Source organism: Ixodes scapularis, unplaced genomic scaffold (assembly GCF_016920785.2).
Source record: "Ixodes scapularis isolate PalLabHiFi unplaced genomic scaffold, ASM1692078v2 PGA_scaffold1__304_contigs__length_218370807, whole genome shotgun sequence".
Classification (NCBI taxonomy): Eukaryota; Metazoa; Arthropoda; class Arachnida; order Ixodida; family Ixodidae; genus Ixodes; species Ixodes scapularis.
Window position 1 is genome coordinate 94908930 of NW_024609846.1, and position 17204 is coordinate 94926133.

General features: G+C 47.4%; 1 protein-coding gene across 1 annotated transcript; it reads left to right on the forward strand.

Annotated features, from left to right (window-relative positions):
* Positions 1-1643: 1643 nt before the first annotated feature.
* Positions 1644-8005, forward strand: LOC121048124 (P2X purinoceptor 7-like). Its single transcript, XM_040504052.2, has 3 exons — positions 1644-1888; positions 1963-2163; positions 7793-8005. Exons 1-3 carry the CDS (start codon positions 1644-1646, stop codon positions 7950-7952), a joined length of 606 nt encoding a protein of 201 aa, XP_040359986.1. The 3' UTR covers positions 7953-8005.
* Positions 8006-17204: the final 9199 nt, after the last annotated feature.

Sequence of the window (17204 nt, forward strand, 5' to 3'; positions counted from 1 at the left end):
AGGTGATGGTGGGCCACTATAGCGAGGGTGTGCCGATGTGTCCTTCATGAGAACAGCGGCCAGAACATCTCATTTCTGATGCCATGCTAGATAGAATGTCGGGCCCTGTGCAAGTAGCAAGGCTTTTAGTTCACTTTTACAAACTGCGACTACAGCGCTAGTGAGGGAGCCTGCATTGCACACCGTGTGCACCTTTGGTGCATGTTAAAGGGTCCCCAAGTGGGATCCTTTCCAGCTGTAAGGCAAATTTCAAGGTTTCACCAAATGTTCCTATCTGATGTTGTGTGCACTTCATTAAATAGACATAAGCTTCGACGTGTGTTCTCACAAATGCCCACCACTGCCTATACTTACAGTAGTTAGACGGGATATGTCTTTATGCTTAAAGTGGAGGCATGTAGTCCTAATACAGCAGATTATAACATGTGCCCTTCATTTTGAGTTCAATGCTTCTGCCTCATAGTAATTTCTTTTTGCAGCTGTGCCGAAACAATGCAAGCCACCAAGGCGCCTGCCCTCAGCAGCGGTATCCACCAGTGCACTGGCATCTCGACCACCAACTGAAAACAGTGGTACAAGCTGCCATGTAGATGCACCGGGAACCTTGTGCCTTGATACCGGGGTGCCTGACAGTGCAGCACTCCGTCAGCCAGGGCGTCAACTTCCCAACAATATTGAGAACAGTGTGTCGCAGTCACCACCACAAGCTGCGAGCATGGACATGTGTTGCAGCTCTGTCATGACCAGCGCAGTGCACTTAGCAGAGGTGCCTTCTTCCACTGTGGAAACTGGCATAAGTGCCTGCTTACCAAGGTGTGTTATTTGTAGCAGTGATGGCAGGTGATGACATAAATCCAGTGCCCCAGCATGCTGCCACAAGCCCACTCAGCCATTTTGTGCCGCTCCAAACACACAGTGCGGACATCCGCAGCGAGCTCAGCAAGGATGTGACAGCACCTTTCCAGGCCTGTATGGAAAATCCCAGCCTACTTAGGTGCGTCGTGATTAGCAGCAGTACTGACAGTGATAATGAGTGTTTGCCTCATTCACTCGCGCCCACAACAACGTCAAGCCAACCTTTCTCGAGGAGGCCCAAAGGGAATACTTTCACGGATGAGCTACCTCCATCAGGCTTAGTGACAAGAACCTCTGAATATGAACTGGACATTCCTGGCATGAATACAAGCACCAACAACATTGGCTCAAGACAGCCATCTAAGCTGGATGTACCAGAGTGTGACGACCTGGTTTTGCAACCTGAGTTGCCACCAGAGGCTGCGCTGCAGTCTTACGAGTCTTCGACTCCCAGTCCAGTTCTCTTCACCCTCTTTGGGAATGGCACAACTGAAACAGCGGAAGCTACACATTTCCGCACTAATGAGCTTAAAGGGGTCGGGAAACGTTTTAGAAAATTCTGCGCTATGTGCAATATTTTGATTGCCGGTCCTTTATTAGGTAACCCACGCGCATCCGTTTTATCATCCGGATTAATTTATTAGCGTAAAATGACAATTTCGGTTTCCCGGGCAGCTTGCCTCTCTCTTCTACGGCTACGTCACATTAACACAGCCAATCGAAAAGTTTTGCTTTCTGTCGTCAAGCGTAGAAGTCAAAGGCGAACAGATACGTTCCTAAGATGCAAGATGCCCGATCGGCTGGCCCTCTTTGAGCTTCAGCGCCGATTAATCGAGCGAAGCAGACTTCTCAGCTTTGTGCCTTATGCGGACACCCCCTTCCAAGGACTACGAGACCGCTCATCATCCGACGGCGACACGGACAGCGAGGACGGGGCGAGCTCTGAGCAGCAAGGTGCGTGCGGCTCGACGAGAGCTCGTTCGAGCCCTGATCATCAACCTCCTGAACCGGGTCGACTTGGATGTACAAACTGGTATGTATTCGTGTTCTACACGCCGTAAATCAACTCGCAAGTGAGCGCAGTCGCTGGCCCAAACATTCGAATAGGTGCATCTGCGGCCGGTGCGAGGCGATGCCGACCATCATGGAGAGCGTCTGCTGCCGCGAAATTCCGGCAGCGACCGAGAAGCAACAGTCGGGCTGCGTTACCAGGAATGTTCGCTTCCACACGCTGTGCATGGAGGAAGTGGTGCTCGACATCATCTTCCATACGCTCCAGGACCACGGCGTACGCGTCGAGAGCACAAGGTAGTGTCACATACAGGCTACATGCCTATATGTACTAGAGGCGCCTGCGCTTACGGGTGCAAATATATTTCTACCTGTACTTCGTCTCACAGTAGCATGGACTAACTGCGAAGGCTGTGCATGGACCTCGCGCTGTACAATCGCTCATGCAGCCGCCGAGCCGTGATGCACAAAGCAACAACCTCGCACGCATAAGTAATAGACCCTGCAAGGTGACACGAAGTATCAATAACATTGTGCTTGTTACCCAGTACGTTTAGCTTTATTTTCGTTTACAGCGTCGGCATGCTGAGAGCACATGCGAGTGTTGATAAGCTGTACCTCCAGACTTACAACTGGTATGTCCAAGTGTCTGCTTATAGATATAAAAAAACAATGACAAAGAAAGGAAGCAGTCCATACTAGAGCACTGCACGGGCCGGAATTTCTAGGCCCGGCCCGACCCGGCCCGGTAGAGACACGGCCCGGGCCCGGCCCGAGCCCGACAGAATTTTTAATTTCTAGCCCCGGCCCGACCCGGCCCGGAAGAGACACGGCCCGGGCCCGGCCCGAGCCCGACAGAATTTTTAATTTATAGGCCCCGCCCGACACGGCCCGGTGGCTGTAGCCCGAAACAACCCATTCCCGTTTGAACCCGTCCCATTTCGAACCGTTCCCGAAACGAGCTTCCCATTTGAATCCGTCCTGTTTCGACCCATTCTTTAAACGCCCTTCCCATATGAACCCGACCCATTTCGACCAGTTTCCTAAACGCCCTTCTCGTTTGAATTTGTCCTGTTTCGACCCATTCCCTAAACGCCCTTCTTATCTGAACCAGTTTCCGAAACACCCTTTGCGTTTGAACGCGTCCCGTTTCAACCTACTTTTATAAGGCCCTGCACATCGCAACCTCTTCGCAAAAAGTGTCCATCGTTCTAAGCCTTGTCTGCGCACCTTTTCTGTTTAAGAATATGTTCTGAAGTAGCTTTACATGTCAACGCATTCCTAAAATATACAACCCTTTCAGGCAAGCTTAAATTTAATATATTCCTACTTAACCCCTTAAAACGTTTTTTTTCAAGATGGTTCCCAAAACGTGCAAGCGCGGAACGGGCTATGCACTGCGCGAAACTGATACCGCGAATACGACGTTGGCTCTTTTTTCGAATTTTGCTTCGAAATGGTGTCAGTAGGCACCAAAGTATACTGCTTAGGTCTGTGGCCCAGATGAGCACTTCTAAAGACACTAATAGTTTTGAAAACAGCGTTTTGATTCTATGAGATAAACATAAAAACACGACGATCGCTTGTTCGCGCTAATATAGTGTCGCGCTCTGCAATAAGGGAGTCTTTGAATAACATACTCAAGCACTTTGGGCAAGCTAAAATTAGCATCGCCATAGGTTTTACATCGCAACGCTATTTTTACGGTACCCAAAGCGCTTGCGTACGTTTTTCTAAATCTTCCTAATAGTGAACTAGATATCTTTGAGAGCGATGAATCAGACAGGTTGAGAAGCATATGTCTGGGACTTTATTTTGTTTACAATTTGTAGCACTGAACCCTCGCTCACACGGAAAAAGCTTGAAGGCTTTCTAGCTTCAAGACGTCTTTTAGTTATTATTTTTAACGACGCTGTAGTGAATTTGCACTTGGCTATTTTGTATTCAATGATCCTCAAAGATTAATGAGCAAACTTCTTGCTACCAACAACAATTTATGACTTACGGCACAAGATTGCCCAGGCACGGCCCGGGCCGGCCCGGGCCGGCGCGGCCCGAGAACTTTTTTGTTCAAGCCCGAGCCCGGCCCGGGCCCGAGAAAATACGTGCTACCCGGCCCGAGCCCGGCCCGCCGGCCGGGCCGGGCTCGGGCTTTCGGGCTGGCCCGGGCCCGTGCAGTGCTCTAGTCCATACACATCTGTTTTATTACTGTGCATCTGGTAACACTTGTATCACTTTAAAAACAGACACTTTGCCTCAGTATAAATTTGCATGGAATTGACCTCGACAAATACTGTATGCCAAAATTAGGACAAGAAAATAAGCAAGTTGTAAATTCAGGCAGAAAACGGAGCACTGCACAGAATGGAATCACAATAGTAAAGAAAGAAGCTAAATTCACACCGACGACTCACTGGATGACTCATTTTCCATAGCATAAAATATGTAGCATGGAAAGAAGTCGATGAAGCGGAAGAAACAGGGGGAGAGCGCATGAGCCACCACACAAGCGGCAGATGCTACGGTCGACGAAAGGGGCAGTTCGGGGCTCAGACCGAATAAGTCCTTAGATTGGTGGCAGCGGTGCGATGGCAACTGCTGCACAGGTGGGATGGCGACAGCACTACAGGTCAGTGCCTGATAATTTTTCTGGAGATGAGGACTATGATGCCTGGGAATGCCATTTCAATGTCTGTGCTGCGAAAACAATTGGCATGACGCCAAGAAGCTGCTGTTCCTACCGACTTTACTGCACGGACGAGCTTTCCTGGTTTGCCAGCATCTGGATTTGCAAGATTGCGCATCCTTCGCCTGTCTATTCGCTGCCATGTCGAAGTGCTTTGGATCTCCTGCTCAACGAGAAGTCAAGTCGCTGCCACGCAATTTTTAACGTGGAAACACCGTTTTGGGGAACCATATGACGTGCTTGCCTACGAACCTGATGGACTTGTTTTCCAAGGCATACCCAGCAATGCCTTACGAAGATCTTGAAGCTCTTGTGCAGGATCAGTTCAGTGCGGGACTCGGCGATGACCTCCGGTGCCGGGCACTCATTGCTGTTACAACACCTCTGGCAGCTGCAGTAACCGCTGCAAACTGCATCAACTGTCTCGGCAAAGCATCAGTAGACACGTCGTTTACTACTACTGCGGTTGAGGACACGGCATGCCACAAAAGCGGACATAGCATCCCTCACTTCTTCCATGGCTGCTCTCGCGGACAAGATCGAGAACCTTTCCCGAGGGGGCAAACAACCAAACACAAGGGCCCTAATCTGGACACTTGGCGAAAAGGTCGGCGAGAAATCTGGCGGCTGTGGTTGGCCGACGCCACACTTGACGTTGTCGTTGGCCGATCATAGCCGCCAGATTTCTCGCCGTCTCTCTCGCCCAATGTCCCCCAGGGCCGGTTTTCTAGAAACAGCGTCTCAGCTGTGACTGGGGCAAAGAAAGCACCGCCAAAGCCACCGCACGAGCTGAGCGGGACTTACACCATGTCTCAAGACGCTTGCGTGCCCCAGCCTTTGCAGTGCTTTCTTTCACCCAGCCTCAGCTGAGCCGCTGTTCTAGCAATCCGGCCCAGGTCTCACGTCAGCAACGCTGCTTCCGTTGTGGCAGAGCAGGACATTTGCATGCAGCTGTAATGCCAGGATAGAGAACAAGAAAGAAGGAAACAACTGTAACCAACATTGGAACCAATGGCATTCGGAAAACTGATCGATGCCTCAACTTGGAGCCCTGCGCAGGCACCCAACCAACACGGGGCTGAACAAAAACTACAGAGCTTGTCATGGTACTAGAGACGATCACAGGTGTTTTACTAGACTACTTCGTTGATTCGGGGTCGTCAGTGGCTATCATTGCCTTTAATGCATGGACGCTATTACTGGATGCAAAGCCCGCAATCGTACCCGAACGGCGCAATGTACACGCCTTGAATTGTGTGACTTTGAACGAGGAAGGCATTTGCTACCCATAAACCGAGGTTGCAGGCATCGGGACTGCACATCCAGTGTTAGTCATTCGCGGTATAGCCCAGGAGTGCATCCTTGGCACTGCCTTCCTCACTAGTAGGGGTTCTGTCTTAACATTTGGGATTTCTCGTTGTAAGCAAAGAAACCATGTGCAGAAACTACCAGTGCAAAAATGGAGCCACTGAGAATTTTTACTCCAGTAAGGCTTTCTCCTCACAGTGTAGTTTTTGTCGATGGCCAAGTTTAACTATGAGGGAGCGGCCTTTGATGATGTCTTCGAACCTCGTCCAGACCTCCTTTAGCGAAAAGGAGCGACATCACTCTAGAGCATGTTGTGGTTCGGAGCACCATTCCAGTTTGCGTTCTGAACGACACGAAACAAGAGGTCCGATTATACCAGGGAACAAGGGCTCATTGATCATATTAGTAATGCCAATGACGACTTCTTGTTGCAAAGACTCCTCCAAAAATGCCAGCAGCACACAAGAATCCGCATGCATGACACTTCACCAAAACAAATGGAACAAAGAACATCTGCTCCGTACTATTCTTTTTAAAACACAAATACCTAGCCAAGATCTCCTGCACCTAGGAAACCTCTTATTTTCCCTCAAGGACATCATTTCCCAGGGAGACTTTGATATTGGCCGCACAGAAGTTCTCGAACACCGTATCGAAATTTGCACGTCGCAGCCCCTGAAAGAATCTCCTCGACGGCTTTTGCCGCATCTTACCAGCTGCAACACAGCATAACGCCGATGCAGAGCACCATCAGAAAGCAGTACAACGATCGGAACGTTCATTAGCAAGATTTTAAAGTTGGCGACAAAGTGTTACTTCACTGCCCAGCGGTGAAACGGGGCAAATTGTCAAAATTCCACTTGCCATGACAGGGGCCCTGTTGTCAAGAAAGCTTCAGGAACACATTTCGGATTGAGCTTGAAGCCTCTAGACACAAGCAGGTCGTTGTGCATCGTAACAGACTGAAACCTTACCGGCAACTCCAATCATCTGGGTGCCATAGACAGCGGCCTGCCTGCAGGCGCAAGTGCTACAGAAGGTTCCTGGGACATTCTTTTTATCTCCGAACAGGAGTGGCAACCACATGGAAACAGATGATTGTCCACCTGAGTTATTTGAATTCAAGGAAGAAACGCAGGGCGCTAGCATTACTTTTCAAAAGAGTGAACAACCCCCTACGGCAAGCAATGACCCTCCACCTGACTTGCTTCGGTCATGTCAAGAAACGATGCAGCCTTCTAACGAAGTTGAAGCGATCTACATTGACAAGCAGTTCAACAAAATCACGATGGAAGACATACAGGAACATCACTCATCTGAAATACTAAGTGACCCAGATGCCGAACCTGACCGAATAATCAAGACGTTAGACCCCGAGCATCATCGCCAATGAGAAACGGGAGCCAAGAAGAACCTATCAATACACAACAGGCGCCACCTGTGCCAACTGAGACGTCGAGCACTGGCTTTAGTATGAACCTGCGGAACCGTACAAGTCTCTCTCTGCCGGCACGCTTTCGAGACTTTATCCTCACATTAGTTCACAGGTTGTGAACCTTTTCAACGGAAAGAATACAATGAAGTGGAAGAAACAAAACAAAACAAGACAAGTGGCTGGGGCTACAGTCGACAAAAAGGGCAATTCAGGGTTCAGAACGATTCTTATTAAACCGTTACAAAATGTAAAAAAAGGATTTGTGCTACACGTAGCATGTGAGCTGTGTCTTTGGCACCGTGCAAGTGTAGCACCCGTACCTGGTGATGCAAACGAGTTTGTATACAGTGTGCAGTTTTGAATATTGGTATCTGTTGCCTCAACAGTCTAACAACATTAAGTTGGCCATCTTGTAAGCAAGTTGGACGTTTTGATTTTCAATTAACAGTGCTGAATGAAATTGGGATGATATGAAGCAACTTTCTCCATGTCAACAGACGGTACCGGTACATCAGCTATAGCCAACTTGCGCACTGGCTTTGGGGACGCCTGGGCAGGAATCACAGGACGGTCCTCCCAGCCTGTGCTGTACACAAGATAAGGGAGAGATTTCCGTCAGAGGATTACACTGGCTTTCAGTATGCAAACAGAAACTAAAATCTCTGCCAAAGTTATTATGCTGTTCACATTGTGTTAATTAAAAAGGGGAAGGGGGGGGGTGCACCAGAGTTAAAGGGTGATGTCTAAAATCCATAAAAGATAGCCTTTTCAATTTTGTCATTGCGAAAACACCAAATTTTTAGTATCATCGAGGTAGTCCACGGGTCAAATATTACTATATAATTTCATTTAAATGTTTAATGTACTAGTCATAAGTTTGAGATGCGTCAAGTCACAGAGATGGACCAACTCAAGTCGGAGGCAGACTGTACAACCAACATGGCAGTTAGTACCGCTTGTTCACCTTAGCTAACACTGTTATTGCAGTATAAACGCATTACAACAGACATTCAAACATAACATAGCGGGCGGCCACCAAAAATTAAAAATTTTGTAACGCTTCACTGTATTCACTGGCCTCAGGATTCCACGGAACTACAACGGAGTGGTTTTGGGTGTAGTTTATTGGCTTTGCAGGATTCGGTGCGCCAAGGAACTGCTGGCGTTGTCACGAAGCTCTCTAGAAAATGCAAGTCTCGAAAATCAAAAGATCAGTTCATTAGTGTAGAGTGCGAGCAGAATGAACGCAATAATAGTATCAACAAATTGATCTCTCGATGACATTTACAGCATTCATGTCTCAAATTGCCACATCTTAAACTGGAAAAACCGCGAGTTAATTTTTCTGTTTATTTTTCAACATCACGCATCGTTGCAACGATTCACATACTTCGCGGCTACTCTGCTTCAACTTAAAATGAACCGCAGCACATGGTACAGGCTCTCTTGGCCTATCAGGTGCCAAAAAGTTGCGATGCTGCGCGGGAGATGCGCCAAGCACTGGAATGGCTCCGCAGGCGTTTGCAAAGTCTCAATGACAAAGCAGCCTCTACACCAGTGAGCTAACGGTGCTCGGAATTCCAACGCTCACTTTACAGCAGAGCGAGCGCAGTCGACCAGATCGAGGCGCAGTCGGTTCTCATGCCGCGATTGCTATGCCGTTGCTCTGTCTTGCACCGACATTCGAAACAACTCACTCGAGGCTGCATGCGGGCCAAATATACGAGTCTATAGCACGATATAGTGTTGTTACAACGTGTAAAAAGTAGTCCTCCCCTCGACAGGGGCACAAGCAGCGGCGCTATGTCCGTCGACGCACACGTCAAGAACGACGAAATATACATTAAAAACACTTTTTAACACCCGAAACAAATGTTTAATTACTTAATCGTGAATTTTCCGCCACCTTAGGGACGTCCTATTACTCCACTGTTCTGCAAATTCCTCAAATATGCAGACACTATTGCTGATATATTTCTTTTTTTATTATTCTGCGATATGATAAGTCGTTAGCACTTTTGAGCCCAGAACTCCTCCATGTGTTGTCATCGTATTGTTGAAATCACTTTTTTTTTTTTTAACTCTAGCTTAGGGGATTAAAAGGTTAAAAGGCGCGAACAAACAGGACGAAAAAAGAGACACGTACGACACGGACAGGCGCCGTGTCGTACGTGTCTCTTTTTTCGTCCTGTTTGTTCACGCCTTTTAACCTTTGAATCGATATGAACCAACTAGCCCCAACCAAAGTTTTATTGCATCAGCTTTGGGGATCTTTGCATCTGTGTTGCATTTATGATTACATGGTTTAAGAAATGGTACAGTTTTTGTTACATGTACACAACCCTCGCAAAACAAAAAATCTATTACCGTGCTGCAAAATATACGGCACAGGTTATTTGTGAGTAATATTTTTTCTTTGTAATTTCAGTTTATTTGGGGACATTGTGTGCAGAAAGAGGACACTGTTATTTTTGCATTGTAGTTTAGAGTGTGGGTTTTACGGCGTAAAACATAGCATCTTCATACCTCCCGTTTTTGGTTAACACTTGGGAAGGGCAGTTCCTTCGGGACTCCAAAAACTATCTCGGCAAGAACTGTTCTTGGCAATGCAGGGGGAGAGCCCGCGCACAGCTATATTCAGCGCTCAAAATGGGAGAGGGATTGCGGGCCTGTACCTTCCACTGCATTGCCAAGAAAAGTTGTCCCCGAGTAGCCTTCGTGCTGCTGTCCTGTTCACTCGGTATTAACAGCAGAGTAGACACTATGCGTATTTTAGGCCAAGCGTGTCTCCGGTTAAGCGCCATACGCACATTCGCGTTTGAACGCGTTTGAGTGCGTTGCGGAGTCCTTGCAGCCAGGCGCAGTCGCTTGCGGACCGACGCGCGCCTCCCCGCAACGCTCGATAGCGCGACGCAAGCGAGTAGAGACTCGTTCAACTTTCCGAAGCGTTGCGGTGCGTTCGGGCGCGTTCGACCAATCAGAAGCCGAAAGAGGAGAGGGGTGACGTGTTCGCTCGCCCCACCCGGTTGACTCGGCGAGACGTATCCGGTTCGCCGGTCGCAGTGCTTGCATTCTTGTTTTGGGGAGCGGTGGAGACTGTATTTTCCAAGGCTGCGATGGTTCAAGCTTTACAAAACGTCGGGGAAGGCGGCGAGATTGTTCCAAGATCGAACGCTTCGACGCTGTCGCCGTGCGCCGCCATGTTGCCTTGGATTTCGCTTACTATTGGTGAGCCACTAGCGACGATAGCGCGTTCTTATTGGCTCTTGACTGCGGTTGACTGCGTGTCAACGTAACTGTGCGTACAAGTTTGGCGCAAGCGGTCTTCGCAACGCAACGCGTCCGCTTGCCGCTACGGAACGCACCGCGCTCAAACGCGAATGTGCGTATGGGCCTTTACGGTCAAGTGACTATAGTCTCCAAGCGGGTCATAAGGCAGAGAACGGCATCTGCCTGAAGGACACTGCTTGGTAGACCACTCACATAGCATCCACTGCACTATGAACTTTGGGACGAACTCACAAAAGTATCCAATGACAAATCCTTTCGCTCTGTTCATTGTTCGGATGACCCTCGAAGATAAGCCTTTTGTGGGCGCACCCGCCTGGGGACCTTGAAGAAGCAGGATGCAGGCGAAATGCTGGAGGGAGGGGAATGCTTCCTCCCCTCCTCTCCAGCAACCCATCTGCTTCCCCCTACCAGCATTCCTGTCCCTGGAGCTGCGGCCCGTGTAGCTCAGTGTTTGAGAAGTCCTACGCGCATATCGGCAACAAGCGATTTCTTCGAAGAAGTCACGGAAATTCTCGTGATGTGGTTTGGTTCGGCAAATGACAGCTTGTACCGCATCGTGTTGAATCTTCACGGAGCCTTACCATCTCGTTCGTGTGTGTACGTGGTTGTTCTCCAGTGCTTATATCAACCAATATCTCGGAATACATCTTTCAAGTCCACTAATTTTTTGGTAAGTGCACGGCAACCTGCTTGTTGGCAACAAGTGGCCGCTGTTCTACAGGTGTTCTTCCAGATTATTTATAGAATTAGGCAGTGTCTATTCTCCCGACAGCCGGGACAATAATTTTTTCCGAAATTCTACGGAGAGTCGCCTCCCATTAGCTGCCTGAAAGAATGCAACTCCCGGTAGAATACTGAATTTCTTGTTCTCCCGGGTGTTCATGGAAACACGTTTCATAGACAACTTTTCATGGACACGTTTCATCGACACTAAAATATCACTGACACTCGCTACGCAAATCGCACGCTGCGGGGAAATTTTTTCGCGGAAGTGGATATTCTGCTGTCAGCCCGAGAAAAGAATGCCGGCAGTTGTCCGCCTCTTGGGTCTCGTATAAAACGAATCGTGAAAACGGTTTTTGAAGCTATAAAGTAGCTCGCTGGTAAAGTGTCTCATACACAGCGGGACCCTAATTCAATCCACCAGTGCGGGCTTATTTTTTTTTCTCTCAAACATTCTTTAAGCATTTTACGATATTTACAACATGTTTTTTTTTTGTAGTTTTTTTAATGATTAACATGGGAAAAAAGAAGAATGTTGTGCACGAAACTTTGCTGAATTAAATGGTAAGGGACTGCGCCCTTCCCGGGGGTGAATGGGGGACATAGCCCGGGGAAAACGAATTCCACCAGTTTTGGACGGCGCTTGTATCACATGGACAGCGCGTGTATCTCAGTCTGAGGCTGCTCATTAAAAAAATATAAACCCAATTGCCCCACCTTTACACGCCGCTTCCCAGCGGCCCGCCGGCGGCCCAAGCCTCGCTGTCCTCCATTCACCGCCCCAAAGTGAGTCTCATAAAGTTTCGTTGACAACATTATTTTCTTCAGTGTTAATCGTAAAAAAAAGAAATGCCGTAGGTATATTGCCATATGCCTAAACAAAAGTAATCCGACACCGACGATTAAACCAGGGTCCCGCAGCATAAGAGACAGGCACCTTACCAGGGAGTTACTGTAAAACCCTTTATTTTCGCGGCCCCTATTTTTCGCGAATCGGTCCCAGATGACATAATCGCGACCACTAAATTTCGCGAATTCCGGACGCCTGCATTGAAAATCTTGAAGACCGAAATTTTCGCGCGCCCTTAAATTTCGCAAATTCTTCAATTCGGGAAATTCGCGAACATTGAGGGCTCGCGAACATTAAAGGTTTTACAGTACTCTACAGCTTGAAATAGTTGTTTTCACAATTCGTTTTATACGAGACCCAATAGGAGGCAACTGCCGGCATTTGTTTCCCCGGGCTATTGTGCCGGCGGCAGAATATTCACTTCCTTTTTGTCGCGGGACCGGCCGGCATACCCGTCCACGCAGCTTCGTGGGCGACGTTCTGCGACGGCTCATTACAAGAATGTTAACCCACGCGTCCCCCCTACATGCCATTTGCGGCGACGATTTGGGGTAACTTATTACCAGAAAAAAGAGGAAAAAAAAGCTAATCATATTTTGTAAAACAATCTGCTGATGAAACAGCGTGTCTATAAAACGATCTGTCAATGAAACGTCATTCGATGAACTGATTGCCCCCGCCAATGAGAGGCGTCTGTCAGGAGAATTTTGGGGAAAATATTTTTCCAGCTGCCGGGAGAACAGACAATGTGGCCTAGAATTACACCGTACCTCCTTGCATTTCGCAGATCGCTTGCACGTTTGTACTTCTCTACGCAACATGCTGTGTGTAATAAACTTCTGGGAAATTTTAAGAGAATATTTTGTGTCTGTTTTGCTACCTGTGTACAAACTCATGTGCGAATATTTTTTTCTTTACGCGTTTCCTTCGTGTATTAAATAGGTTAATTCAGTTCGGGACGTTTTAGATAAGTTTGAAATATCCAACCTTCCAGACGATACCCATTCAGAGACGAGTAAATTGCATGGGTGCCAGATGCTAGCTTGAGAGCGATTCATTTCAGCAAGCATTTGTCAGTAGAGGGATGCCACGGCTAGGCTTCTGCTAGAGCAAGTGAGCCAGCACTGCCTTTTGTGACTTGATCGCGTCTGTTCATTTGCTTGTGCATGATATATTCAGTTACATAGTTCAGAAAGAGGTAATGGTAGCCAGTCATCCTTGACTTCACGACGACTTTGTTGAGGTTGCCGAAGAACTTTTAGTCCATTGTGAGCCAAGCTCTTCAGAACATTGCGATGCTACAGAAACAAGTGAACTTGTGTAGAGCCTTGGCCCATTCACAACGTGCTGCTTGGGAGTGTGCTTTACTAAGAGCAATCTGGGTTTGAAAGCGTTGATCTTCGACCTTTGGATCTTTTCGTAGATGCCATCAGTGCGAAGCTAAAAATTGAAGAATCGGCAGCTTAAAAATGGTGCTGAAATGGCTGCCAGGGTCCTGCGACAGGGGAGGCGGCAGGAAGAGGCGTTTAAAAGGCGTAATGGCTCCCCAGCCCCAGGACTCGCCCCAGGACCCTGCCCAGGACCAGGCATAGGCTCCCCGCTGAGCTTCCTCCCTAGCCCCTTTCAATAAAAGTTCCAAAGAAAGTGTTAATTGATCTCGAATTAGTCATTTGCTCGCCAAATAAAATAGTGCATAGACAAAGCATACGAATCAGGCCAGGGGTTCTTAAAACCCAACGTTGGAATAACCAGGATTTAAACGCACTGCCATCATTGCATAGCCAGCATTAAAGATATGGCATTAACATTGGGACATGCCAATGAATTAGCTTGACTGCCAATAACGGCCTATTCAATGAATGAACTTGTATGCCAATGATGGCATAGCCATTGAATTCGTGCGAAAGCCAAAAATTGGCATAGCCAATGACATAGTGTAGATGCCAACGATGGCTGAAATATTGGTTTAACGATGGCCCAACAAAGGTGCCAATGATGGCTGGAAAGTTGGTTAAAGCATGGCCTTACATTGGTGCCAATGATGGCTGGAACATTGGTTGAACGATGGGCCAACGTTGGTGCCAATGATGGCTGCAACACTGGTTGAACGATGGCTCAACGTTGGTGCCAATTATGGCTGGATCATTGGTTGAACGATGGCCCAACGTTGGTGCCAATGATGGCTGGGATGTTGGCTGAACAATGGCCCAACGTTGGTGCCAATGATGGCTGGAACATTGGTTGAACGATGGCCCAACGTTGGTGCCAATGGCTGGGCCAACATTGTAAGAAGTTGCACTTGGCCAGAATACCAATGTTGGACGAACCTCTGGAGCCAGTGTTTGCCATTGCTGGCCCAATGCAGGTCCAACATTGGTGTGCTGCCTGGGTATGAATGTGCTTGATCCATGTTTATATCTCCATTGGCCTTCCAGACATGGAAGGTGTTTTTCTCCACTCTAGTTATTCAAACATGGCTTGATCAATCATGTTGGTTGCATGTATGGCAGTTGCAACTGCTTATTCTAGCGGCTCTGATAGATAATGAAACCCGGCTTTTTGGCCCATATGAATAAACGATACCTCGCAGAATAATGAAACTTTGTGAGAATGCGACACCAGCATTGATGGTAAAATGCAAAAGCTTGAGGATGTGACGTTTCCTCAATAAAAAGATAGAAAAGAAAAACTAAATTTCTCCATGAACCGATGTCGACCAATACCTAATTTTGTCAAAACAAAATCTAACAATGTGGTTTGTCTGTGGCAATCATTCCAGTGAAACAAACTTGTCAGCGAGAGATGATATTCTTTTCTCTCTTGTTGACAAGTCTATTGTCATTTTCTAATACATTCACATTTTATCATCACTCTTAGAGTCATATTCTTTAGAGTTTAAACGTTCTGTGATGCATAGTTTATTTATACAGGTCGAAAAAGTGTGTTTCATTTTCTCGATTGAACTGGGTAGTTATTTATTTAGATCACATATATTATTCATTATATGCTTTATTTTACATGTAGTAAACCCCGTCAAGCAAAGAAGCAGCTCAAACCTGTCATTTAGTTATTTTCAAAAGCATCTTCTAAGCCTTCCTAAGGACATATCGGAGAACGAAATGTCTCATTGGAATATGCTTTCATTTCTTGCTCAATTAGCCTGAAAAGCTGGTAGATTCCACTGAGGATGACTACAGTATCGAGGGGCATATAAAATCCATGCAAAGAGAGATGGGGAAAACGAACCCAGACACAGACAAGCCCCTTGATGGGACGACCCATATATTTGCTGCCCATCGTCATTGGACTGCCAAGGAGCGCCCCTTTGCCCAGGAAATCCTCCAACACTTTCCAGCTCTCAAAGACCAGAAGAAGCAAGTGTTAATGTCGCTTTAACTGTGCCTTTCAGTTTCCTCACAATCCCCAATATGTATTTCAGATCTTCCTAAAATTCCAAAGATTCAGGGGCCACAACATTACTAAAAGTGTTCTTTCCCTTGGTGCCTATTCCATTCTGAAGAGCATCGTAATTCGTGAAGACCTGACATTCATCGGTCATGGGAACGAAAGACTGCTGCACAAGTCACTTGTTGATCTCCAAATGTGTTCTCTGCAAGATGTTGAAGCAATCATACAGATTGTACACATGAAGCAATTTTGCTGCAGCTGCACTTACAGCGATACCACCAACTTCAGTAGTGTGGCCAAGAAGGTTGGAGGCACGCTCTATCAGAGACTGCTCAGTTTTGACTGATGCAGAAAAAGGTGTGTGCTATGTGTGCCACTGACAAAAAGCTTCAACAGAAAAGCAGTGTCCAAACAAGAATGTCTTTTGACCAAGTTTTCTCATAAGCCAATTGCTTGGATGCCCATAATAATCCCTCAAGAAGGGGCACTGGGGGACAAAGGACAAACACAAATCAAATCTGCATTCAAGCACAACGGTTTAGAGTTTGCGTCGCTCAGCAGGACATACCCACTGTTTTCTTTATCCACCCATTGGCTTACTGTTTGTGAGCCAGGCGGGTATTTGCCATGTATGTCATTTACAAGAAAGCCTACTTCTCGCCGGAGAAGCATCGGTAACGTGCAAGCACTTCCCCTCTGCGGGGTGCCTCAATGGATACAGCTACAATGAGTGACACTGCGAGCTCTGAGATTACCGAGAGCCAGCGTACCGAAGAAGGATGGACAACGTGGTAATATTAACTACACCATTAAAAAATTCATGGCGGCCTGGGCTGCGAAGACCGAAGCCGCCGTACTGAAAAAAAAGGATAGCAACACTGCATCAGCTCCCGCCATCAAGAAGCGGCCCACTATGGCCAAGCGACGCAAGGGTAAACGACAATCCCTCTTCCTCCTCTCCCCAACGGGTATAAAGTCGCGTTCCTGCCCCGGGGACTCGACTTTGCTCAAGTTTCAGCAGCTGACGTCTTATCAGCAGTCATTTCGCAGCTTGGACTCTTATTGCGCGAAGTCTGCTTCGCGAAGTCCCCAGTCGGCCATAATCAAGTCTCTTTCTTCCATGAGGTCAAGAAAAACACTTCACTTTGCAAGTTCGAGGTCACTCGCTCGGCCTCCCTAACACTGAAAAATGTAAGAAATGCCTCCGCGAGGACAAATTTTGATCAAAATTTTCAATGTATTGCTATGTTTATATGTGGAAAATGTCTGTCAGCAAGCTTCGTAGATCAATCAGCAAGCTTTGTAGATCAAGGGTGGCTCGATAAAAAGTTCTGAGCAATCTATTGTGCACTGCAAGTTTTTAAAAAGCGGGATTTTGCACAACCTGGGGAGCCGTCACCAGATGTCGTGCATGTTTGGCCAGAATATGCAGGGCCTGAGCTATGTGCTCAGGAAGCCAATCCAGCTGCTGCATATCAGTGACACAGACGAGCATAAAATCCTGAATCTTCTGGCCAGGTCTTGATTCAGCCTCACGAGTACCATCAGCAGCTGCTGAGCATGTGGCAATGTCTTCCCAAATTTTGGTTCGTAGATTCCCAGTATGTACTGGAGCAAGGCCAGAAAAAGGGCACAGT